Source organism: Bison bison, unplaced genomic scaffold (assembly GCF_000754665.1).
Source record: "Bison bison bison isolate TAMUID 2011002044 unplaced genomic scaffold, Bison_UMD1.0 scf7180017864265, whole genome shotgun sequence".
Lineage (NCBI taxonomy): Eukaryota > Metazoa > Chordata > Mammalia > Artiodactyla > Bovidae > Bison > Bison bison.
Window position 1 is genome coordinate 439,191 of NW_011494837.1, and position 27,691 is coordinate 466,881.

General features: G+C 38.7%; 1 protein-coding gene across 1 annotated transcript in view; it reads right to left on the reverse strand.

Moving 5' to 3' along the window:
* The window catches only part of CRYBG3 (beta-gamma crystallin domain containing 3), a 126,749-nt gene that overhangs the window by 18,723 nt on the left and 80,335 nt on the right, over nucleotides 1–27,691 (reverse strand). Inside the window, exons 13-17 of the mRNA XM_010848382.1 lie at nucleotides 23,791–23,933; nucleotides 23,564–23,690; nucleotides 22,624–22,656; nucleotides 16,828–16,940; nucleotides 11,882–12,008 (exon numbers count right to left, since the gene is read on the reverse strand). Coding sequence (XP_010846684.1) covers nucleotides 11,882–12,008; nucleotides 16,828–16,940; nucleotides 22,624–22,656; nucleotides 23,564–23,690; nucleotides 23,791–23,933 — 543 coding nt within the window. The remainder of the gene's footprint in view (nucleotides 1–11,881; nucleotides 12,009–16,827; nucleotides 16,941–22,623; nucleotides 22,657–23,563; nucleotides 23,691–23,790; nucleotides 23,934–27,691) is intronic.

Consider the following 27,691-nt stretch of genomic DNA (forward strand, 5'->3'; position numbering starts at 1 on the left):
GCCAAAGTATTGGAGTTTCAGCTTTAGCATCAGTCCTTCCAAGGAACACCCAGGACTGATCTCCTTTAGAATGGACTGGTTGGATCTCTTTGCATTCATGTTAGGAACTGCAAAACCATATTCACTCCTTTAATTCATGCAACTTTCCTTTGACATGGGTACGATTATTATCCGTGCTTTGCAGATGAAGAATTAAGGCACAGGTCACACACAAGAAGTAAAAGAACTAGAAACTAGACAGAATGGCTTCAGAGGCTGTGTTCTTAACCCCTTCACTACAGTTCTAAAATGTTCTAAGTAATTTCATCAGGTGGATTATTTTTGATTGGCAGGTGTGATACTATCTGATGTCATCTTGCTCAGCTGGGCAATGTCTATGACCCCCATTCTTACCTATCACAGCAATTTAACAGGTGTGTCCACCACTTGGGACTTCCCTGATGGTCCAGTGGTTAAGAATCTACCTAACAAGCCAGGGGATGCAGGTTCAATCCCTGGTCAGGGAACTAAGATCCCATATTCTGGGGAGCAACTAAGCCTGCACACCCCATCTATTGAGCCTTTGGGCTCCGGAGCTCATGCGCCACCACTAGGGAGCCTGTGTACCACAACTACTGAAGCCTGTGAGCTCTGGAACTGATGCACCTTGACCACTGAGCCCACGTCACAGCTAGAGTCCATGTGCCACAACGAAAGATCCTGCATGATGCAAGGAAGAGCTCATGTGCCATGACTCATGGTAGCCAAACACATACATAAATAGTAAATAAATAAATGTGAAGCTTGGAGACCCTGTGTACAAGTACTCTGCTGGAAGGATTACATTTACATTGGCACAACTTCTATATATATTGGATAAGATGTTTAAATCTAACTACTAAGCTTCAGTATTTTTCAAAACTATACGGACTTGAATATGAGCTCAAACAATGGGGATGAAATAATTTCCCAGTTTTCAAGATGGTAAAGAGAACATATGTACTTTATATATTTTTTCATTCACTTTTTATCCATATAGAAAGTATCTGAGGTAGAATGAAGTCTGTCAAATGGTCTTTTCCTAACTTTAAAGACAAAGCAAATGTTAAATTGTATTGGTTAGCTCAGTGTCAATATGGAGCCAAGGCTGGAATCTTTCACTCCAGAGAGTATATAAACTGTAACTTGAAAGCAAATAATTAAAAGATTTTTTTGAAATGAGCATATGTGGGGGTTAGAAGTTTGGTCTGTGTAATTACAGAGACTATGTCTATAGAGCCTGTGTAAGACTATGGAGGGTGGGCACAGGTAGGAGAAGGGGCAAATAGAGAGACAGAGAGAGAGAGAGAGAGAGAGAGAGAGAGATCTCTCTGACAAAAACATAACAATAAGAGAGAGAGAGAGAGAGAGAGAGAGAGAGAGAGATCTCTGACAAAAACATAACAAAAGGGAATGTCCTGTTCAAAGATCACATTTACTGGACAAAGGGGTCATCCCGGGAGTGAGAACGTGGAACTATTTTGTTCACCATTCCCATTTTTTATTAGAGGCTGGTACATGGCAGCTACTCAAAAAATATCTTGTGAAAAAGTCTGACTTAGTGTCTTAAAGACTAAATAAAGGTGCCTTATTCCAATTAAAAAAAAAAAGAAAAGAAAATTACTTGGACATGTTAATACAAAAAACAAAGCACCTGATAAAATCTTGTCTTATTTCTTATTGTTTAGAAAGAAGAAGACATTATTCAATTTAGCAAACATTTCTGAACTCCTGTTGCATGCCAGATAATTTGCCAAGTGCCTGAGATACTTCAGTAAGTTCAGTCTCTGAGCTGGAAGGAAGCTCTTGAGCTCTGATCTCCAGGAGGAAGTGTCCAGAACTTCCTTTCATGGGCTACAAAGCCCTTCACATTCTCATCTCCAGAGGTCTCTGCAGCCTCGTCTGCCAGAATCACAGTTAGCATCATCTCTACTGCGTTTTGGCATCTCACATCCTTATCTGCCTTAACCAGATCTTCACTCTTACAGGTATCTTTAATTGCCAAGTCCAGTGGAATTCTTCTGTCCCATCACCTGTCTCTCCCTATCGATTATCTTCCCCTCTCTGACATTTCCACCTTTCACTTTATCCTGGCTCTTTTCCTTTGGACAATAAACAGGCTTACTTATTTACTACCAACCCCCGCCTCAAAAAAAAAAAAAAAAAAAAAACAACCCATACAGACTTGTACACTGGCACTGTAGAGTTGAGTTTCAAATCACTGCTTGTATGGGAAAGGTGTTGATATTACCTCAGGATTATGCTAACTGGATAGACTCTAAATGTAACATGTTATTTTATTTTAAAAATACCTACCCGACAACATCACTTCACCCTGATCTTTGCCAAATGAACCATGCCTGAAACACTAAGAACACCTGGACTGAACTCAAGGACAGGAAGCATAATACACTGTGCTGTGTGCAGTGTGCATGGCACGTGTGTGCGTACCATGTGCACCTCAGATGCCGTTCCAGTCCAGAGAAATGCCCAACAGTGTGCTGGCAAAAGGGCATTTGCATCATCTGCAGTGGTGCAAATTTAATAGACGCTCCTAAGTCTCTAATTAGACTCTAATACAAAATCTTCTAAGTTTGGTCTATATAAAACAAAATCGTATAAATACCTCAGTCTATCAAATTTTGGTGTTGCACAACAAATATTAATTCTCGTCTATGAGCTATTATAGTACTATTGAGTGCTTTCATGTGCTAAAGCCTTCACATGCACTAGCTCCTTTAATCCTCATTTTATTAGACAAGAAATCTGAGGCTCAGGGTGGTCAGAAACATGCCCAGGGTCACTCAGCTAACAAGAAATGGTCTGTCAGACTCCCAAACCAAACTCTTCTCCAGTGGACCATAATCCACCTTATCAAAGCCTCTTTCATTTGGCTTAGAAAATCAGTTTCATCACAAATCTACCTTGCTAACTGGTCTTCTTCCTTAAAAAAAAAAAAATACTACATTTCAAAAAGAATAAATACTATTTAGATGACCATGTATCTAGTACCCAGAAATAATACCTTTTATTATATTTATATCAAACTGCATAAACAAGAAAAACATAACATGCAGAGCTGAATTTTAATCTCCCTGCTCCCTAGAGGTAACCACTGTGCTGAAGTTGTCAATCTTTCTAGCACTTATACATCCTTTGTTTTTAAACTTTATATAAATGGATCTTACTGTAATATCCATAGTAACACATGAACCTCACCTACTATACTGTATTTCCTTAAATGCTTCTGCCTTAGTTTGTTTCATCCATCAATGCTGCAACAAACATCCTTATTTTCCCCTCATCCCAATTGATTCTTCTTCCAGTAGTTTTATGTAAATAATACCACTTTTCTGCCACTGACTAAACTCTGCTGCTGTCAGATCTTCCAATATTTGTATCTGAAGTAAGGTAATAAATGCTACCTAATTACTGTTTTAATTTGCATTTACTTGCTCACTAGTGAATATGCTTTTTACATCCTAAGCCATGTTTCTCATATCTATGAACTGCCTACTCATATTCTGTGCTGATTTTTTAAATAAGGTTTCCTTTTTTCCCCCAAGTATTTTGAAAGAGTCCTTTTTATATCCTATACATTAAACCTTTGGAGCTTATAATATATTCTCCTAGTCTGTGGCTTGCTGTGGTAGTCTTAAGAATTGTCCTCCCGTGCCATGCTAAGTCACTTCAGTCATATCTGACTGTGCGACCCTATGGACTGTAGCTTGCCAGGCTCCTCTGTCCCTGGGATTCTCCAGGCAAGAATACTGGAGCGGATTACTATTCCCTTATCCAGGGGATCTTCCTGACCCAGGGATAGAACCAGCATGTCTTACATCTAACCTGCATTGGCAGGTGGGTTCTTTACCGTCAGTGCCACCTGGGAAGCCCAAATTGTTCCCCCATCTCCATGCAAAAAAATGTCTACACCCTAATCCCTGGGACCAGTGAATATGTTATCTGATGCAGCAAAAAGGGACTTAGCAGGTGTGATGAGTTAAGAATCTAGAGGTGGGGATATGTGTCTGGATTATCCATACAGGCTTAATATAATCACATGGGTCCTTAGAAGAAGAAGGCAGGTGGGTCAGAGACAGGATAGACAGCAGAGGGTGAAGTAATGCACTCTGAAGATGAAAGAGGGCCAAGGAATGCTGGGGACCTCTAGAAGCTGGAAAAGGTAACGAAACAGTATCTACCTTAGTGTCTCCAGAAGGAATGCAATCATACTGACCCCTAATTTTACCCCAAAAAGGCCCATTTTAGATTTCTGATCTCCAAAACTGTTAGATCATTTCTGCTGCTTTAAACCACTAAGTCTGTGGGAACTTGTTACAGCAGCAACAGGAAACTGATACACTTGCCTTTTACCCCTCCTATTATTGACTTGTACGTTTTGCATTTAAATCTATCTTGCTCCAATGTCATCAGCATAGTCTCCTGTATTTTCTAATTTTTTTTTCTTCCAATGTTATTGAGCTATAATTGACACATAGCACTGTATTGCTTCCCTAGTGGCTCAGACTGTAAAGAATCCACCTGCAATGTGGTAGACCTGGGTTTGTTCCCTGGGGTGGGAAGATCCCTGGAGGACGGGATGGCAACCAATCCACTCCAGTATTCTGGCCTGGAGAATCCCAATGGACAGAGGAGCCTGGCAGGCTACAGTCCATAGGGTTGCAGAGTTGGACATGACTAAGCACAGCACAGCACTGTATAGTTTTAAGGTGTATGACAAAATGATTTGACCTACATACACTGTGAAACGATTACCACAGTAAGTTTAGTGAATACTCATCATCTCATATAGATACAAAACAGGAAAAATAAGTCTTCCTCATGAGGAGAACTGTTAGGATTTACTTCCTTAACAACTTTCATGTATAACATAGAGCACTGTTTATTATATTTATCATATTATGCATTACATTGTTTGGAGAAGGCAATGGCACCCCACTCCAGTACTCTTGCCTGGAAAATCCCATGGATGGAGGAGCCTAGTGGGCTACAGTCCATGGGGTCCCAAAGAGTCAGACATGACTGAGCGACTTCACTTTTACTTTTCACTTTCATACATTGGAGAAGGAAATGGCAACCCATTCCAGTGTTCTTGCCTGAAGAATCCCAGGGATGGCAGAGCATGGTGGGCTGCCGTCTATGGGGTCGCACAGAGTCGGACACAACTGACGTGACTTAGCAGCAGCAGCAGCAGCATTACATTGTTAGTATTTATCTATCTTAGAACTAGAAGCTTGTATCTTTTGGCTCAGTTCAGTTCAGCTCAGTCACTCAGTCATGTCCAACTCTTTGCGACCCCATGGACCACAGCACAGGCCTCCCTGTCCATCACCAACTCCCGGAGTTTACCCAAACTCATGTCCATTGAGTCGGTGATGCCATCCAACCATCTCATCCTGTCATCCCCTTCTCCTCCTGCCCTCAATCCCTCCCAGCATCAGGGTCTTTTCACACGAGTCAGCTCTTCAGATCAGGTGGCCAAGGTATTGGAGTTTCAGCTTCAGTATCAGTCCTTACAATAAACACCCAGGACTGATCTCCTTTAGGATGGACTGGTTGGATCTCCTTGCAGTCCAAGGGACTCTCAAGAGTCTTCTCCAACACCACAGTTCAGAAGCATCAGTTTTTCAGCACTCAGCTTTCTTTATAGTCCAACTCTCACATCCATACATGACCACTGCAAAAACCATCAGATCAGATCAGACCAGTCGCTCAGTCGTGTCTGACTCTTTTCGACCCCATGAATTGCAGCACGCCAGGCCTGTCCATCACCATCTCCCGGAGTTCATTCAGACTCACGTCCATCGAGTCAGTGATGCCATCCAGCCATCTCATCCTCTGTCGTCCCCTTCTCCTCCTTCCCCCAATCCCTCCCAGCATCAGAGTCTTTTCCAATGAGTCAGCCCTTCATATGAGGTGGCCAAAGTACTGGAGTTTCAGCTTTAGCATCATTCCTTCCAAAGAAATCCCAGGGCTGATCTCCTTCAGAATGGACTGCTCTTGAGTTCTTCTTCACTTTCTGTCATAAGGGTAGTGTCATCTGCATATCTGAGGTTATTGATATTCTTCCCGGCAATCTTGATTCCAGCTTGTGCCTCTTCCCTCCATCCAATTACTCCTCCCCTTTCCTCTGGTAGGGGCTTCTGAAGTGGCTTAGTAGCAAAGAATCCTCCTGCCAATGCAGGGGACACAGGAGACTTGGGTTCAATCCCTGGATCAGGAAGATCCCTAGAGGAGGAAATGGCAACCCACTCCAGTATTCTTGCCTGGAAAATCCCATGGACAAAGAAGCCTGGCAGGCTACAGTTCATAGAGTCACAAAGAGTTGGACATGACTGAGCAACTGAGCGCACACATACACAATCCTCTGGTAACCACAAGTCTGATCTCTTTTTCTATGAGCTTGTTTGTTTTTGAAGTATAACTGATCTACAACACTATGTTAGTTCCTGGTGCACAATATAGTGATTCAATATTTCTATACATTTCAAAACTATCACCATATGGTCAAGTTGTCAACTGTCACCATATAAAGAAGCTACCTGATTGCTGACTATATTCCCTGCATTGTACATTTCATTCAGGTTTGTTTTCACATTTAGGTTGCCATTAATCCACCTGGAACTTATTTTTGGTGTTTGGAATAGAGCAAGATTCAAACTGTATTTTTTTCCATATAAAGGGCCAACTGTCTTTCATAATAGCCCCATTGAAATGCTATTCCTGTCACCTACCAAATTCCATTATTCATGCAAGTCAGTTTCTATGCTTTCCTATTTCACTCTTTAATTGGCCTCTCCTTGCACCTATACTATCTTAACTATTACTGATGAATAATGCAATATATATATATTTGGTAGGACAAATAAATGATCCTGCCTATTGTTCTTAAAATTAATCTTGGCTATTTTGAGCCCCTATCTTTTCCAGATTAATTTTAGAATGAGTCCGTCATGTTTTACCTTCACCCTCCTCCTCGCAAAAGACCAAAGATTCTGTAAGCATTTTGCCCCAAATTTGTAAAAGACCAAAATATTTACAATATTGAGTATTTTCATCTAAAAAATCTCTCTCCATCTTTTATGTCCTTCAAGAAAGTTTTTACCATTTTCCTCATAAAGGATGTACTGGCATTATGTTAGATTTATTCCCAAGTATCCTATATTTTAATTGCTATTAATCTTGTATCCAGCTACTTTTAAAGAATTCATATTAATCCTAATAGCTTATCTGTGGAAAGTCTTGACAATTTTGTTTCTTCCTTTATATCTTTTTTGGTTTTAATCTTATTAAAGTGTCTAAGATTGCAAAATGATATTGAATCAAAGTGGTGATAGTAGAGGCCATTGTCTTCCTCCTAAATTTAAAAGGAAACGCTTCTGGCATCTCACTTGGAAGTGTGATGTTTACTGTCGGCTTCTGTTGGCCTTCATTTTCAAAATGCACACAGTTGTTACTGCTATTAACTATACATGAGTTCATCTGAAAATTTTATAGTAACCAGACTCTTTCACACTTGACAAAGTCATTGCTTCCTTTAATCTGTGGCTGGATTTACAGTCTTCTTCTATTTATAGCTGTACCCCTTATTCATTACTCTCACACACAATGAATTACTGCCTCGCCAATTCTTATTCTACCTTTTAAGATCATTTATGTCATCACAGTCATAAATTTCATTTAAACTTTTTCTACAACCTAATGTTGCAATGTTTCTTTTGCTTTGCCTGCTTATAGCTGCCAGGATTGGATTATACTTCAAAGGAGACCAACTTCCATGCCAGGCCACCATGGAGACACTGAAGAAGTAGTAATGAGAAGACTGCTGCTCCCATGGAAACAAAACAAGAGCAGGTTACCTCACACACTGCTAGACCAATAATTAAAACAGTTTACTTAAGTTCCCCATCCACCTCTTAGCTCCTCATCAACTGTTTTGGGGACTGTTACATGGCATTGTTTTTGCTATTGTGTATCCTCAGTCATGTCTGACTCTTTGTGACCCCATGGATGGTAGCCTGCCAGGCTCCCCTATCCATGGAATTTTCCAGGCAAGAATACTGGAATGGGTTGCCATTTCCTACTCCAGGGCATCTTCCCAACCCAGTTTTATGGCATAACCTTATTGAAAACTAACCTACCATCTTATTCCCTCAGACCATGTGAATCCTAAGGCTGGACACAATGTTTTTCATGTCCAATTAGAAATATGCCCTGGATATTTATTCTGTTGAACTGGAGGCTGTCAAAGATTTAAAAAATACCTGTTCTAACAGTTTCTTTACAGGTGAGTTAACTGAGGTCAAAATAAGTGATCTGTACAAGGTCACACTAGTGAAAAGCAGAACTCTATGCTTGCCACTTCTTTCACTGTAAAAAGTGACTGAAAATTATGCATTCATGGGCCTCTAGAAGGTAACATATGTCTGCACAGATATAATTCAGCCTGGAGCAAACTGTCATTTGCAAGACACACTGATCTTATATGAAGTATTAAGATTCTTCAATATCATACTATTATGACACTTGAGCACTAAGTCACAGCATGTCTGGGAATGCCAACTACAAGCAACACCCTCATAAAACTCTGCAGTTTTAACTAATAAAAGCAAAATCAAAACATGAGCTCATATATATGTATTGGACTGCAAGGAGATCAAATCAGTCAATCCTAAAGTCAACTCAACTGGATGTAACATTTCCCCAAATGAATCCAGAATTACACTGACTGTGGCATAGGCAGCAATATTAACCAATCTATACGAAAAGGCATATCAATACCTAAGTAGGAACATAGAGGGGGGAGAGGGGCTGTGAAAGTAATCAGAAAAGCAGGATAGATAAAGTGCATCTAAAATTTTCCAAAGGAAGGATACACAGCGTCTCGAGAATGCTAACAACTAGGAGAGGAGCCTCTTCTGTGGGTCATGTTAGCTAGCTCAGGTAAACTACTCTTAAAGACATTTACCTCATTTTACCCGAATCTTAAATCTTCTGATGACTAATTCCATTTCCTGGGTTCTTCCAAAAAAGCAGAAAATGCTCAGGACAGAATTCCCAAGTATTTCAGTCATTACAATCTACCTAAAGCTATGACCAACCTAGACAGCATATTAAAAAGCAGAGACATTGCTTTGCCGACAAAGGTCCATCGAGTCAAAGCTATGGTTTTTCCAGTAGTCTATGGATGTGAGAGTTGGACTATAAAGAAAGCTGAGTGCCAAAGAATTAATGGTTTTGAACTGTGGTGCTGGAGAAGATTCTTGAGAGTCCCTTCGACAGCAAGGAGATCAAATCAGTCAATCCTAAAGGAAATCAGTCCTGAATATGCATTGGAAGGACTGATGCTGAAGCTGAAGGTCTAGTACTTTAGCCACCTGATGCAAAGAGCCAACTCATTAGAAAAGACCCTAATGCTAGGAAAGACTGAAGGCAGGAGGAGATGGGGACAACAGAGGACAAGATGGTTGGATCGCATCACTGACTCAATGGACATGTGTTTGAGCAAGCTCTGGGGGATGGTGAAAGACAGGGAAGACTGACGTGCTGCAGTCCATGGGGTCGCAAAGAGTTGGACACGAATGAATGACTGAACAACAACTACAAATCACCAGGTTGGCCTTCTGGTTTACCTGTCAGTCTCCTAGGTCTGATCAACTTAGGGTTTCAGGGCTACCAGGGTGAAGCATGGTTGACATCACCAAGGAAATGTTACCTGTTGAGGCTGACTCCTGGTCAATTTGCAGGTCTTTACTGGAATGCCCAACCTCATATTTTGCCACTAAACCTACTGCCTAAACATGTCTTGAACAAAGCCCTTTCAGGACTTCCCTGGTGGTCCAGTGGTTAGAAACGTGCCTGCCAATGCAGGGGACAAGGGTTTGATCCCTGTCTGGGAAGATTCTATAAGTCAAGGGGCAGCTAAGCTCATCGACCACAAGTATTGAGCCAGTGCACTAGAGCCCACATGAGCCACAGCTACAGAAACCTGCATGCCCTAGAACCTGTGCTCCACAATAAGACAAGCCGCTGCAGTAAGAAGCCTGAGCACTGCAACTGGAGACTAGCCTCTGCTTATCTCAACTAGAGAAAGCTGCACAGCAATGAAGACCCAAAAAGCCAAAAATTAATTAATTAAAAAATATAGTACACACAATGATTCAAAAATGCAGACCAAAAAAAAGACTTTTCAAAGATTCAAAACATATCTGGTAAAGGCATTAAGAAAGGTTAATGTTCTCTTTACATGAACTGAATATACTCTTTAATCAGTTCTTGGAGTGAAACGGCTATAGCTCACAAGTCCTCTCCAAGGGGCATCTTCACCAACACTGCTGTATCCCACAGGACCAAACCAGGGACATGCAACGGCACATTTCAGTTTACACAGAAACATTCTGTAGGTTTTTGCTCCTAATTTTTTCATTTTTGACTTCATGAATGTGGAAATGAGAAATAAGAAATGTGACTCCTCAAAGAAAAATAGTAATTCCATTCATTTGAAGCATCTAAGCATCTGTCTGCTAGTTTGATGACAAAAATATGCTAATAAAGTTCCTTTCCCAGTAAATGCAGACTACTTTCCAAAGCTTTTTTCAACCTTATCAATACTTAGACTCACCAAAACACATTCTTTTTTTTTTTAAACCAGTTCTCCTGCAATAAACAAGAAGCATCAGTAGCCACTTAGTCTTTCTGAGTTGGTGTCTAAGGGCCACTGAGAGAGATCGGGACTCTATTTTTATTCCTGTACCTCTGCCAAGACTCTATTCTTAGCCTGATACCACAAATATTCTCTCCAGGAATGCCCTGTGAAAGAAGATGATGCTGTTGAGGCTGGGATCAGGATCCTGAGTAGGATCATCATTCCTGGAATTAGCTCTGATTAAAGGTCTGAGTCACTGCCATCACCATGGAGGGCTTCTAGTCATCACTGCATGAATCTCAGCTTTGACCAAATGCTCTCAGGGAATCATCTTAGCTGGACACCTTGAAAATATTCCAGATCTTTACCACTTCCTCTGCAAAGACAGCACTAACCAGGAACAGAATGAATGTCCCGGAGTAGTCATCCTGCTTTTCTCACACTTAAAATTCTGAGTAAATATGACAGAAAGGAGAAACCACTTACTCTATAAATGTAGCCCTCCAAGGTGGCCCAGGCAATTCTGCACACAGTAGGCAGGAAAGCCCTAGTTCCCCAAAACAAGGTTTAAAATCAATACCAATGGAGGTCCATGCCTTAAAAGTAACACTGTAAACCTAAGTAGCCAACAACCTGTCATGTGACTTATCTAATAGAATGATGAAATGATCAGGTTATTAGCTTTAAAAGTTATAACCATGATACTAATAGCTAACACTTATTGAGTGCTTACCAAATGGTAGGCATTTTACAAGCACCATCACATTTAATATCCTAGTGACCGTATAAAATATTGGGTGGGCCAAAAAGTTTGTTACGGTTTTTCCCATAACATCTTTCAGAAAAGCCCAAACAAACATTTTGGCCAACTTGATACTATTATCTTTTATAGAAGAGAAAATGAAGTAACCTTGTCAATGTCACCCAAAGTGGTTAAAGTATTCATTTAAATTCAAGGCTATATTAGTTGGCTTTCTAAGTTTTGCATTCTACTCAAAAAAAAAAAAAGGAAGAAAAGTATCAAACTTAGGTTAGTTGGATTTCATGAGTAAATCTCAACCTTATAATCTACAAGCAAGTTACTTAAATTTTTATATTTTTCCTTTGTAGCATGTCTTCCAACTTCACATTCTCATTCATGGTAATTAAACAGGACAAGAAAACATCTTATAAATATGCATTCAGCAAAGTACTTACGTAGTCAATGGGCTTCAGGGATTTGACTCTAGATGTTGGGCAGCCACAGGAAGTAAGGTCGGCATAGAGGCCTTCTTCTAACACACACTGATTAGTGGAAACACCCTCTTGGTAATACAGGAGCCAGCTGAAAAAACAAGCAGGGAAACTTCCAGTGAAACTGTATCAGTTGGCAGTTGGACTCATTATCATGCAGAGGGAAACAGGCTAGGAGTAGGATATAAAAGTCCTGGTGCTGATCAGCAGCAAATAGTCCGAGTAGATTTAAAAAGAAAAAAGCTACCACTATCACTTACTGACTGCTTACCATGTGCCACACTGGGTACTCCACGTGTGTTCTTTTACTGTGTACTCATTAATTTATGAGAGAGAAACATGTCCTTACTTTTATAGACAACACAACTAAGGATTAAAAAAATTAGGTGATTTGCCCAGGATTCCCCTATTAAATGACAGCTGAGAACTGACGGTAAGATATGTGCTGTAAGCTAACCATTAACTTAATTTGGTGCTTTAAGTATAAAAACCTGGGATTAAATTACAGTAATTATTAAGTGCTTCAACAGATCAGAAGTTCTTTTTGAGAGAATAAAAATTTTTACCCTTATTTAATAATGAGCTTGCTCTCAGTTTAGGCTGAGTTAGAAGCTAGACTCCTAAAATCACACACAAGTATTTAAAACCTGACATCTACACAGCTGATAGCTAGCAGAGATTTTTAAAAGGAAATGAATCCTTTAGAATCTTCCACAGCAAATTCTCTTCAGTAGGGCACTCATCAAAATTTTCATTAAAACATGGCATTTTGGCAAGAAGGAGCTCAAGGGAGAAATTATATTGACTGTTACTACTTTAGCTTTGGTGAGTTTAACTTCTAGCCCTATATTTTAAGATCACCAGAACTGTACTATAGCTAGACAAGTTGAACGTCAGATATCCATAGAGATGCTCCATAACACAATTTACTGCCACGTCTCCTGTGTGATAAGCATTTTATTTTTTAAGGTTTTTTTTTTTTTTGATGTGGTCCACTTTTTAAAATTATTGACTTTGGTACAATATTGCTTCTGTTTCACGTTTTGGTTTTTTGGCAGTGAGATATGTGGGATCTTAGCTTCCTGACCAGGGATCAAATCCACATCCCTCTATTAGAAGGTGAAGACTTACCACTGGAATGCAAGGGAGGTCTCTGTAATTACCATTTTATAGCCAATATTTATGACAAAATTTCAATGTGTTGGGCATGCAGCTAAGCCCTTACATGCTTTATTTAGTTCTTATAAATAGAGTCCTTTGAGGTAGGTACTATTATTATCCCAGTTACAGAGGAGGATTCTGTGGACAGAGAAGCTTGGTGGGCTACAATCCATGGGGTCACAAAGAGTCAGACACCACAGAGTGACTAACACACAGAGGAGGAAACTGAGGTTCAGAGAAATGGTCCCATTTGTTTAAGATTACATAGATAGGAAGTCATGACCTGGGCTCAAATCCAGATCTCTAAAGCATTTGCAATCATAAGCAATCACCATAGTTCCTGTATCCTCTTATTAAAACTATTGTTTAATAAATCACACATAAATATAAATAAAATATATAAGTAAAATGTACATTTTGTATGTAGATAGCCCTCCATATCTTCTGGTTTCCTACCTACAGATACGAAGGCCTGACTGTACTAAGCTACTTTACAGAAGGCACTTGAGCATCCATGGATTTTGGTATATGTGGGGGTTTCTGAAACCAATTCCTCACAGATACCAAGGGACAAATGTATACATAAATTATATATATATATATACACACACTATATATATATATAAAATATATATTTGTTTGTAAGTAAATAACATATTTCCAACATGAAGCAATACAGATGACTCATCTATCCTAGACTTCAGTGTCAGGAAAATATATTTGCCTCAAAGGGGGAAAAAAAAATCCAAAACTTCAGTGCTTTATCACAAAATTAAAACTTACCTTGCAAAATACTTTCATTTATCTTAGAAACTCAGAATCGAATACTAGGAACAAAATTATTTCAGGCCCTTGGTATATAGATTTCTCACAAAAAAGCTGCAGCCAATCTATTCAACTGTGTCCTGCTGCTGCTGCTGCTAAGTCACTTCAGTCGTGTCCGACTCTATGCGACCCCATAGACTGGACTATGCAGCCCACCAGGCTCCCCAGTCCCTGAGATTCTCCAGGCAAGAACACTGGAGTGGGTTGCCATTTCCTTCTCCATCAACTGTGTCCTACTTGATGTGTTTTCATATTGTAAAAACTTTCACATCCTTCTTGGAAGTAAGTATAAACACAGTAACATCCAAAGAGGTTCAAAGTAGTGAGGATCACTGGAAATCAGAATGGGAAAAAGACAGCCTAACTTAGGGTTAGTGGAGAAGGTTAATAGAGGAAACGAAGATGGACTGAACTTTAAAAATATATATGCAGATGAGTACTAAGCAAGGTTCACGAACTTACACCCCTGCAGGAGGCCAGGTAGGTAAATATAAATGAGCAGTGTACCAGGTGAAAAAAAAAACCTGGCGATATATCCTATGGTACATTGGGGAGCACACACGCCTCTACTCGATGCCAGCTATTAATAATTATCAACAAAGGTGAATGTTCCCTCATTTTCCAAATCTTCTGATTTCTTTAACAGAAGGTGAAAAATAGTTTCTTCTGGAAAATATCCTAAATCTTAGTAATGATACGAAAAAACTTTTTAAACATAGCATTTAGGCCAACCAAGTAATATCCACTGACAAGATCCACTTGAAACCTATACACTTTTGTTAGGGAGGAAGTTAGGTATGAGCAAAGAGGGGTGGGCCTAGCCAAAGATCTCTGAACAGCATCCCAGACACACCCGGGAGAGTTCACAGATATGCTACAAAATAACCAGAGAGATTTTTCCAACTCTTGCACATGTGTCCAGGGCACACAGTGGATACAAACTAATCACAGGGGCTTTCCCAAGTACCCTCAGGCAGCCAGGAGCCTATTAAGGGTTCATAAATATTCTACACATATATACAACTGACTATAACAGATTTAATTATGGGAAGACATACACACAGAGCCTGCTGTTATGTAAGTTGAAACTGTCAATTGGCCTTGAGTGTTTGCTCATTTGCATTCCCTTTCATTGATTGGTGGTGGGTACAAGCCCTCTTTCGCACGGGGCACAACCAAAAGAAGACGAAAGTGTACAAAAGGGGAAGCCAAGAAGAATCAGGACGATGACTCCTTTGGTGTGGGCCTGCTTCCGCGTCTTGGGAATGTCTGTCTAATAAAAGATCTGTCTGCTTGAGCTGAACTGAGCTGCAATTTGTCTGCTGTTTTAAACCCTTTAGTCCCTTGTTCCAAATTTTTGTTGCAGCCACACAAGAACCAAGGGAGAGAAATAAACTGACTTGACACTTTGATGCAGAGCTGTAAAGTACAGCATGTGGGCCAAATCCACTCCACTGCCAGTTTTCCAATAGCTCACAAGCTTAGACTGGTTTTTGCATTTTTAAATGGTTTAAAAAAATATTAAAGATTTTGTGACATGTGAATATTATATACAATTCAAAGCTCAACATCCATGAACAGAGTTTCACTGAAACACAGCCTACTTGTTTATGTGTTGCTGGTGCCTGCTTCTGTGCTACAGTGCTGAGTAGCTGGGACAGAGCCTCTATGGCCCAGAAGGCTAAAAATATCTCCTACCTAGTCTTCTGCAGAAAAAGCTTGCTGACCCCCCTGGTACAGAGGCATAAGGAGGAAAACACACAGCTGAGTAAATGCCCAGAGATGGGAGGAAAGGGGGCTAGTATGCAGATAGAATGGAGCTTGGATACGGAAAGTGACACTTTTTTTTGGATGGTAAATCCTGGAAAGGTTCAGATCAATCCTGATCTCGATCTGACTGGTATCAGAGAACGACTGTGGGATTTAAAGAGGAGCAGTAAAAATATTAACCTGGACTTTGGGACAAATAATTGGGCTTTGATTGGTTTGTGGTAAGCACTGGAAATAAGACGACACTAGAGTGTGGCTCAGTAGGAGACTGAAATTCCTCAAATGGTAAACAGGACTCTTGTCTCTACCGGTTCAAGAGAAGAGGAGGAGAACTGATGAGTCCAAGATATCTTGAAGGAAGAAGAGACTTTGATGAGTTATTAGGTAGATGTCTGATAGAGATGCTACTATAAAGACATATACACTTCAAAATGGCTAAAATGGTAAACTTCATGTTATATATAGTGTACCACAATAAAAAAATGATACATAGAGAATATCTGTTAGAATATAAACTGAGAATCACATATAGCCTCATATACATGTAAGAAAGGTCCGGTGTGCTACCACAGTTGGAAGGACATAGAATTAAAACAACAACAAAAACGTAGCCAAAGCAATCCCTGACATGTGATACATGACCTTGGGAAACTAACTCTGAATCAGGGATTTTCAACTGTGAAATGGGGACAATGGATACTTTAAATACAAAGTTTTTTTTTTTTTTTTTTTAAATTTAGGAGTAATATGTCTTATCTGGACAAAAATGCTTTTTATAGCTTTCTATTATACTATTCAGTAAACACACAATATAAATATGCAAAATAGTTAGGGAATAATCTAAGATAACAATGAGGAAAAACAATTCAGCAAAATTGTCTCAGAGTTGGCTACTTAGCATTCTCTTTCACAATGGCTCATAACACAAGCTGGGCAAAGTTCGCATGGGCTAATTAGCAATTGACTTATAAAAATTCAGCAAAATACTAGACTCATGTTTTATTTATTAACAAGGAATCCATGTGAAGGAAGATTAAAATGATTAAAATTTTTTCTTTCACTGAGTACTCAAAAGAGAAAGTCAAATTTGTATAAATTTAAAAGAAATTCACTTATTTAAACAACAGCAGAGATCAGCTGATAGACATACTTACCAACCCCGAAGAACTTTAAAAGAACATGGCATGAATGATGAAGTCAAGTCCAAAACTTCTTTTGTGAAATCGATACATTCACCTTGGAACCCTGGTTTACTGAAAGCTTTGAGCTACAAGAGCAACACAACAAACAGATAACAGCTGTTTGATATCATCACAGAAGCAAATGAAAACATTTTAGTCTCATGTACATATAAAAATTCAGAAAAATACTAGACTCATGTTTTATTTATTAACAAGGAATCCGTGTGAAGGAAGACATTCTCTTTAAACTCATTTTTTTTTTCTTATGTGTTTGTCAGAAATGTCACAATTATCATTTCAAACCACCAGATTCTGGGCACGGAGGCCCAGAAAACAATTCTACCTGTAGAAGTAAATCAGAATCCCTCCTCTGCTAAATTTGGTCCCTGTCCATTGCATCAAGTGATCATTATCTCCTGTGATGAGAAAACATGTGTAAAAAAAAGAAGCAATTTAGTGCTAAACATGAAGGCAGTTTGGATTGGTATGAGGGGTGGCTACGGCTTTTCTCTCCCCAAGCCTTCTTGATTCACAGTTAATAAAAGGGAGAAGGAGAAAGCACGAGCGCGTGCCCATAAATGAGCATGAGGATGCCTGTGAGGCCCCAGGAGCAGATGGCAGAGAAGATAATAACGATGGGATTAGTGCAAGATTTATAGTGAAGAAAGAAAGATGGTTGTGCCATGTATTTCAGCTTACAGGCTTCAGTCTACTGATAGAATACCTTAAATGCACAGCTTACAGCCTTATATTACTATTAACTACATTTTTGCTTTAGTTCTTTATGTCAAGGAAAATTCATGAAATCTCAAATATAATTCCCTTTAGACCAGAGATATAATAATCTGCAACGCCAGTGGCCTTGGATCTCTAATAGGTAAGAAAAAATTAATGAGGCCTATAAATATTTTATAATACACTGGAGCCTTGAAATAACACGGCCCACAGATCCACCTGGCACTGACAGGCCTGTGTTGTAGCTGAGAACGCATCGTAATAAGCAGCTGCAGCACCACCCTCTTTCCTGCCACTGCTTCATCCAGAACAAGGCTTCATTGAGCAGCGGATGCTCGCCTCCTTCATCTTTCCAAGGGTCCTCTTAGGGACGGATGGTCTCTGAACCCTGAGGAACTGTTCCTTGGCTATCTCATTCTGCTCTGACCTTGCCTGGTCTGATATCAAAGCCAAGTCCAAGCCAGAAAGCTGAGAATCCACTCCCCCTTATACAATATGATTTCCTCATGTGAAACGAGGCTGTATTTGGAGTGTTAAAACACCAAGGGACTCCCAGCCTTAGGGAGGCATGACCCGTCAAGTTCCTACCACGGGCCTTTGGTAGGAAAAGGCAAAAGCAAGTCCAAGACAATACAGACCTCTGGAATGCTTCCCTGTATATGCACAGTTCTACATGTCCAGGCAAACTGCCCTGGATTCCTTGATAAGGATTTCAGTTGGTGGTTTTTCAGATGATGCTTTTTAACTTAAAGGTTTGTAGAACGTGAAGCTAAAAAGTAAATCACGTTCAACTCTTCAAAATGTGGAGTGATTTCTCCTACAAGCAAAAATTATCTTTATTTACAATAACAATCAGAAAAGGCACATGAGGATAGACGGCTGTCTGATTCATTGCATGTATTCCCAGTTTGTTGAATTAATTATATTCATATTGCTGAGTTTAAGATTTACACTTCAATATTTTACCATGAAGCCATGAAATGTCAAATCCTGGACAACTTATGATGCACGTTAATCATATTTCAGATAGTATATGTTATAACTGCTTCTACTTTTTAGTCTTAGTCTTCACACCCAGAAGCATTAAAATTTTCTGTCTCTGTCACTCTCATACAGAGTCTGTCATAAAGATTTATTTTGACTCAAATAGTTAAAATACTCTTTATGAAAACCAAAAAAAAAAAGGACTTAATACTGATTTGAATTTATTTTTATCCCCTAAATGAGATATGATTCACTTAAGATGTGTCCAACCCCAGAAAAGTAACACCTCATTTTAACTACCTCACAAATGCCTCAGAATAGAATAATTCTCATCATAATAATGTTCTGAGGATGGACGCACAGAAACCAACTCAGTGACTTCTAATTATAATAATTAATCTGTGGTTTTTATACTGGGTTGGAGAAGGAAATGGCAACCCACTCCAGTATTCTTGCCTGGTGAATCCCATGAACGGAGGAGCCTGGTGGGCTACTGTTCATGGGGTTGCAAAGAGTCGGACACAACTGAGTGACTAAGCACATACTGGGTGAAATTAAGTGGCAGTGTCCTGGTGAAAAATAAGTCCTGTGAAGAGCTAGCTGGATGAGTCACTATTTTGGTTTCCTTTTCTGGTTAATGGAGAATAAATATACAAAACAACTCAGATATGTGGCATAGAACACAGATGAATAGTCAGATGAACAAGAAATGAGTTGTTTCTAATTACACCCATCCTTCCGTGCCATGTAAGCACGGTTCCGTGCCTACCAGCCCCAAATGCGAGTGCACAGAGGAAAAAAGCAGCAGTGTAGCAGTGGTTTCCAAGTGCCTTTTCACATATACTGTCTGGTGTCTTCTTTAGAACTACGCTTTGAAGCAGATATTATCACCCGTTTATGATGAAAATTTTGTAGAAATCCTTTCTCTTTTACTATGTATTTTTCATTTATAATACACATAAACAAATGTAATAGTTCTTCAGTATGACAAACTAAAACCTCAAGAACTTAATTACTGAACAAAGGAAGTTGTGCTTTGTTAATTTATTTCATAATATCAGAATAATTTTTGAATGTACTTTTATTTATTCCAATGCTAAAATAATTCAACTGAGAACACTCTATCCTATCTAAATGAGATGTTCTGCAGCCCTGTGGACTTCCTGCAAGTAAACGTACTGGACGTTAAAGAGAAAAAGTCTTTGTTTCCACTCTTCCATTACATCACATTGTCTCATATTGCAGCGCTATGTACTTCTCATATCAACTGCAGATTCTATAGTGATTTTACTTCCCTGTTTACTCAGAGGAGCTTTCTTTACTTAGATAAGTACTACTTCCTGAGTATTTCTGGCCTCTGGAGTCGATAAAAAGGATCTGGTCATGTTGTTCTTATTGTTGTTCTTCAGTCACTAGTCATGTCTGACTCTCTGTGACACCATGGACTGCAGAATATCTCATTTAGACAAGACAGAGTATTCTCAGAGAAATTATTTTAGCATTTGAATAAATAAAACTATCTGGTCTTAGTACCCCCCCCCCCAATGTTTTCCTATACTGCTCTTGAATCTTACTAATATTTGACTTGACTAGAATTATTGTTTTCTTATCTTCCATACATGGTAACAGTAACCACCACTGTTAAAGGGCCTGTGATCTCTTGAGAATTCAATCTGGCTGAATTATCCAATACAAGAAAATACTCAAGTTGCTTTTTCTGAGCTAGAATCACATATAAAATGGAACGGAGGCTCAATATTTAAAGAAATTCAAATTTATAACTATACTGCAAATGGACTTGAAAAAGATCCCAGGAAAGAAAGGTCCTTAGTTGGGTCACAGGGGAGAAAACAGAATTTCTAGAGAATGGAGGCCTGGAATACAATCTCACTGGAAACAAAACTCACTTTTATATGAGTTAATCTAGTGAGAGTGCAGATATTCCGGACTTGTGAAAAGAGAGAGACGAGGACATCATGAACATAATTCACATTCTATTTTTCTTTGGTCTGGGAAAAATAAAAATAAAATGCCATTTGCTAATTATGAAGAACTCTATAATGATCCTGTTCTTGTATCATATATTGTAAGCTGGCAATCAGACCTGGTGAATCGACCTTCAGTCACAGGTAAAAAACAATCTTCTCAATAAAAGGAGGTATTCTGTGTCTCAGATAAGACATATATCATCATCCTATGCTTCCACATCGGCAATGGTATTTTTACTAGCGTAAATCTCTACACACGTACTTTTTGGCTTTTTGCTTCTCAGGTGACTTGATGTTTACTTTCAAATCACCAGCATGTTAAGAATTCCCTCTGTTATTTGAACTGGAGATGTAACTTCCTTCTTATTCCTCAGACAGAGAAAAATAACTACCCCATATAAACACAGCCTCTACCACTGTCAACCTGACTATCACAACTACTTGTGAAGGAGAAAATAACTTTATCGTTAATGAAAGGAACCAGACTATCAGCCAAGATCCGCTTGTTTTCATTTGGGTAACTGAAAACAAGCTAAACTTTCTGAAAATCTGGTCCAGTGGAAATAATAAGAGCTTTGATACTGGGTAAATAAGGCAGCTTTGTCTGCTTGTTACCAAATGTCCAGCTGTCATACACTTGTCAGGACCTTTATTTCACAAGGCAGTGGTTGAACCATATTCAGAAAATAAACGGGGCCAATTTCACTGGGTGTTTGCGGCTGCTTCCTTTTTCTTCAAGTTGGACTGGAAATACTATAAAGAAAATCCTCTAAGCAATCTGTCCCAAACAAGGAAGTTCATTTAAAAAAAAAAAAAAAGGGAATGGAGGAGGAAGGGGAGAAACAGAGCTTAAAAGAATGTGATTTTTTTATCTGCACTTAAAACTTAGAGAATGTGCAGCTTGGAATTATCCCAGTTTTATCTCTTTTATCTACTCATGTTACATTGATTCATGTGGAAAAAAAAAAGTGCTTTGAAAGTCCATGGTTGGAGTTTTCTAAGATTCAAAATAAAGATCTGGCAGGAAGTGTCTCCAGAAACTGAGTTATATTCAGAGAGGAAATGTTCCCAAGGGACCTGAGCTAATCAGAAAATAATAAAACCTGAAAACATGGTGAAGAGAAACATGGCTTAAACTAAGCTGATTTGAGATATATAAACACTGACAGGAACGTGCAAAATGTACACAGAGAAAAAGATTCAACATTATGTAAAACTAGCAAATGTCAAATACTTAGAACCAATCATTCTTTTTGGCTTTTTGAAGAAATTTTTCTAAATTTGTTATTTTAAATGAGACAGAGGAAGCACTGCATTTTACCCCCTTTCTTATATGGTTGTACTGCTTGTACCAAGATATGTTTTCCTTTGATGTAAAGTCTTGGAATTAGATACAAAAAGTGCCTCTTTTGTGACCTTGGGCTGTGTGAAATGATGCTCACTTGAATTCTAAATCTTGTTTTTTCTCATGAATAAATGAGATAAATCCTGACCTCACAGAGTTATTGGAAGCAGTAAGTAAACACAATTTCTAGCTCTCAATGGATAATAAACAAATATTAGGCTCCAGAGTATTACCCAATCCTTCAAACCATTAACATACTAGAAATAAAGAAGCAGGGTTGCAGTTTTACCAGTGCTTTTAAGAAATTTGTGACTTAGGGTTTAGAAATACATTTACATAATAAGCATGCCATCTCTCCATGGTAAGTTTGCTCCTCCACAGGACAGCGTAACATACTATGCTGATTAAGAATGTGATGTTGAAGGATGGATGGGCAACAGGAAAAAAAGAGTGGCAGAGATCTGAGACGAACCCAAAGTGGTCAGTGCTAAAGGTCTAGTAGAAGAAAAACAAAGGACGGTGACAAACCCAGGCCAATGTGGTCAGTAACAAGGATGAGCACACTGGTGCCCACAAGTTCCTAGTACAATATGAACTGCACTGCCATGCAGACACATAAAAGTTATCTGAGGGAAAGAGGCAGACTTGAGAGAAAGGGCACGCATATTTAGTAAGCAATTTTTAACAATTATAAGTTAAGAATATTTTTAAACATACCAAATGTGGAGGCTCATTTATCCCAAGTGGTTCCTGAAACATATATAAAAACATTTTAAGAATTATAATCGTATATTCTTAGTTGTCTTTGAAAGTGCTGAAAATATCCTTTGGAAAACAAAGTATATGATCTGACCAATTTACTAGATTCTTTGCACTGGTAAGGACCCTCAAATAATCTACTAAATTAGTTTATAATAACCTTAATATTTATTACTAATTCATTTTGAGTAATATTCATTTTGAGCTAAAAGAAAAATGTACCCCAGTGTCCATTAGAAAGACAGACCCTGAACTTCCCATACTTCTCTCCCATCACTATCTCATGGGTACCCTTACTGTTCTGCAGTGCTTGTTATTATCCACACTGGCCACACTCTTTCATAACTTTGTAACTTTGCACATGTGGAGATGATTCCTTCTTTTTGAACTGCCTTTTCTGCTCCACTTCCTTTTCTGGAAAGATTGCTTTTATCCTCTTAGACATCACTCAATGCATCTCTTCTTGAAGTCTGGCATGGTCCCCAGAGCCCCAGTCCCTCAGCACTGCTTACACCTGCCTACACACTTCATTTTCTCACTAGTCATACTGTAAGTAATAGTGCATAATAACTGTCTGTCTCCTCTAAAAGACACAGAGACCCATCCGGGCAGGCTTATTCATCTTTTATCTCCAGTGATCAGTCCTGTCTGACATGTCAAAGGCACTAAATACACGCTACTGGAAGAATGAACTGATCAAATGACAAGAGTTCCTAATCACGGAGGTGCTAATACTACCTACTAGCTCTCTATGGAGTCTACAGAAATTCATATGCTGTTTCATTTTCTCTATAGATACCTAACAACATACTCCAACAGTCCCACTTTTTTAAAACCTGTTCTACACATTCAACTGTATGCCATTACATGCCACTGGCTATGTTCATATTTAACTCACCAACTGGATGGGTCGTATTGACATGATTGTATTATTTGATCCTCCCCAGTCAAAAAAGCACTTGTATTTCCCTTTCTCTAAAATGTACTGTTCTCCACAGAAGAACTTCTGCTGGTAGGCAACCCATCTAAGTAGGATAAAAAAGAAAAAGAACAGAGGTGACACAGAATTGAGCAACCAACAATTTAAACACCAAAGAAGCTCATGATTCCTACGAGTCAACTTACACGCCACTTTTAACGTGAATGGACCTTGTTTCACTGCCAAAGCCAATTTCTTCTAAGTCAGAAATTTCCTGATTTGTAATGTCAATAAACTTCCCACTTTCCAGATCAGATTCAAACAGTGTGATTGAAGATTCTATGAAATTCTAAAAAGAAGAAGAGGAAAGTTTAGAGAACACAGGCATTTTGTTTTATGGCTTGCTGTATCTTAGCAATTTTCACATGCTTTGGGGATAATTTTCACACAACTTCAGGAAGAATTTTAAATGGCACTGAAAACAATTTTAATAGGCATTACTCCTAAACAGTTTAAAGAAAACATAAGTCTGAATTTACTTTAGGCAGGGAAATACAATTTTATGAAACTAGAAGTTAGTTCACAGTCAGTAAATTGCTGGGACTTACAGACTATCATATATAACAGTAATTATAAAGGAAACTCAAGTCTAACTTGTGCCTAAAGAGCAAAAGCCACCTGAAACAGAAAGTAAACATACAATGTACTGTGGGTATCGTGGGAGAGGATTTTATGAGTTTAAATATAACAGAATAAATGAAATTTGCTTGAAAAAAAAATGTTTTATAAAAATTAAAATCAGAGGACAACATCTCCATGTAGTCAGACAGAATACTTAAAAATAACAGAAAAATTATAATACCCAACTTGACACGGAATTCACAAAATAAACATTATTCACAAAAAAGACTAATGTTAAAAACAAACAAATGTCTAACTTCACAACAAGAATAAAGCAATTCAAATTAAAACAGATACAGTTTCACTTTTTAAGTCAAGAAATATCTAAAAGACCAGTTTTATCAGGGAATGTCCCTGGTGGAAATATACGTTCTGCAGCTATTTTGGAAAACAATTTAGACATATATTTAAAAACCTGAAATTGTTTATTCTTTGAGTGTGATATTCCTTTTTTCTTGTTTCCTAAAACTAAATGACAGTTAATTTATATGCAAAGATGAATTATTTATCATAGTGAAAAGCTGTGAACAGTATAAATGTCCAAAAGATTTACAAACACAAACCTTTAAACATCCACTGCTTGATGGAATAAATACAATTAAGGAGAGTTTTTAACAAGTTAACAGTTAAAAATATATCACATACTCACTTCTGCCAAGAGCTTTACATGCCTTATTTCTGATGTGATTATTTTACTATCACTCCTATTTTACAGCTGACAAAATTGAGGCAATTCCGATATATCACAGCTATTGAGGGGCAGAGAATTGAATTTGAGTGTAAATCTGTTTGTCTATTCTAAACTCTTAATCATTGTCAGATATAAATGTAAGGATAAAAGAGTAGGACAAAAACTAAAACTTAAAAGCTTGGTAAGATTATAAGTTCTCACAAAACCCTCAACTTTTCATTTAAAAAAGGATAGAAGAAAAAAAAAGAAAAACCAAGAGTGGTTACCTTTGGGTCCAGAAGTTGAAAAATTTTACCCTATATTTTTTCAAAATTTCAAATAGGTGTATTTTTAACTGGAAAATACAGAATGCATTAAAAAAATAAAAACTCTTTATTTCTGCCTATTATTTCATTGTTTGTAGCTAAAGTTTTAGACCTACAGAAAAATGTTATCAGCTTCTATATATCTCAAACACTATCAAATTTCTCATTATGATTATTATTATTACAATCTAAGATTTCCAGGACAAACATTCATTTTACATGAACAAGCAAAACAGTATCCAATAAAAACAAAGCATCTATGAGGAGAAAGAAAATACATTTGAAAAAATAATTCTCTTGCACTTACAACTTAACATGTCAACTGGATTTTAAAAACTGCTGACACAGCTGGGTCAAATTTCATTTGAAACTTCAGGAAAAAAGATAAAGGCTTTTTACCAGAAATTTTTATTATATTTTCTAAGCCATATTTGGGTCTTCAATTCCTCCTTGAGAGTAAACATGTGGAACCTGAGAACACCTGTCACCTTCATTACTTTTACATCTTAAAAATGTGGAAGCTAGGTGAATTTAGTCTTTATGATTCCCACCATCTATCCCTCACCTTATTAATAGAATACTTTTCAAACACGTGCACTTATCTTTTTGAGCTTCTTTAAATCCTGATTTTACATATATATGTGTATATATGTATGCATGTACTTGAGAATCCCAGGGACGGGGGAGCCTGGTGGGCTGCCGTCTATGGGGTCGCACAGAGTCGGACATGACTGAAGCGACTTAGCAGCAGCAGCAGCAGCATACACATATACACATATTCATATTTCTGTATCTCATTATAGACATAGATCTGGAATTTTCCAAATATAAACCTAGAATATACATATATTAAATCAAGGCTCGAACATCCTATTAGAGATTTCGTGGGTTCCTTCGTGGCTCAGTGGTAGAGAACCCACCTGCCAATGCAGGAGACATGGGCTTGATCCCTGGGTTGGGAAGATCTCCTGGAGAAGGAAATGGCAACCCACTCCAGTATTCTTGCCTGGGAAATCTCATGGACAGAGGAGCCTGGTGGGCTGCAGTCTATGAGGTCACAAAAATTTGCACACAACTTCGCAACTAAACAACAACAGAGATTTGCTTGCCCAGGACAAGCCTCCCTGATGAAATTTTACAGCCTGGGTGCCATATCAACAAACTTGCTTATATTAACAAAATAAACTTCCGTCACCCAAGGAACATGAACTTGCCTCTGTTTCTTACAACCTGAAAGTACATACCTAGTTCCAGGTGGTTTTGAGGATACAGCGTGGTGATGACAACTGAAGGTGGCCATCTGGGTCCTAGTCAGGAACTGGTATCAACAGCTGCCAACCAAGTCAGGCCCAACCACGATGGGCAGGCCTTCAGCAGCTCTCACACACAGACCTCTCCCCCGCTACTCTTGTGACTCTGCGATGACCCACCTCTGCTTTTACCTTGTCTGCCCCTACCACTGTTCTCTACTCCCTGTTAGGGTTATAGGGGAGCAGAGATAAACTGAGGTATTCTATGGGCCACTGCATCATGCTGGAGTAAAATGGGAACATGTGCTGTGATTGTGCTTTTCATTGAGAAACTACTTGTGTTATGGTGTGACGTTTACTTGAGCATTGATTTGATGAATCCTATGGCATGGGTTGTGGGAGACTGGCAGCCATGAGGAGGGTAAGCTGGGAAGCAGGCCGGAGGCACAGGCCATTGGGCCATGATGCAGCCTGGGGCTGAGCAGAGAAGGAGGGCTTTACTGTCACAGGACCTGGTGCCAAGTACAAGTGCTGGCAGTCCACGGGTTCACAAATAAATATACTCACATGGCTGGAGTCTCTGTCCTTCCTGCTCTGGCTCCCATGCCCAGAGATGTGGCCAAGGGCACAGGGGTCTCCTAACAGAGACACTGTTCTCATTTAACCTCCTCCTTTTGTTTATTCATAGCTTTCTTTGCCTTGTAGCTTCTGCTTTCCATCTTTTTCTAAAAATGTTTCTGAGTCTGTCTGTCTCCTGGCTTTGACCCTTTCTGCTTGTTACACTCAAACCTACCAAATACACAATATCTGATCCAATTGACTAGCTGCCATCAATATGGTGTTCCTGTTGCAGGGAGCTCTAACTCTAAGCCAAATCCAATCATCTGGGGCAAAATCTCCAGGGTCACATGTCCAAAGTAAAATAAATAAAATATGCAAGAAAACACAAAAACAAAAAACCAAACCTTCTAATTGCTTTGTTCATGAGGTGACTGTAATAGGACCCAATTCCTGTGAGGTTACCAGGTTACCATCATTCCAACTATAAGCAAAATTAAATAACTTAAACTTATTAAAAACTTTCAAAGTCATATGGATTAAAGTGGAGCTCTGTTGCTCCAGAAAGATGAATAATGATGGAACCTCAAATCTGCACTCCATTTTAAAGCACTTAAACAGA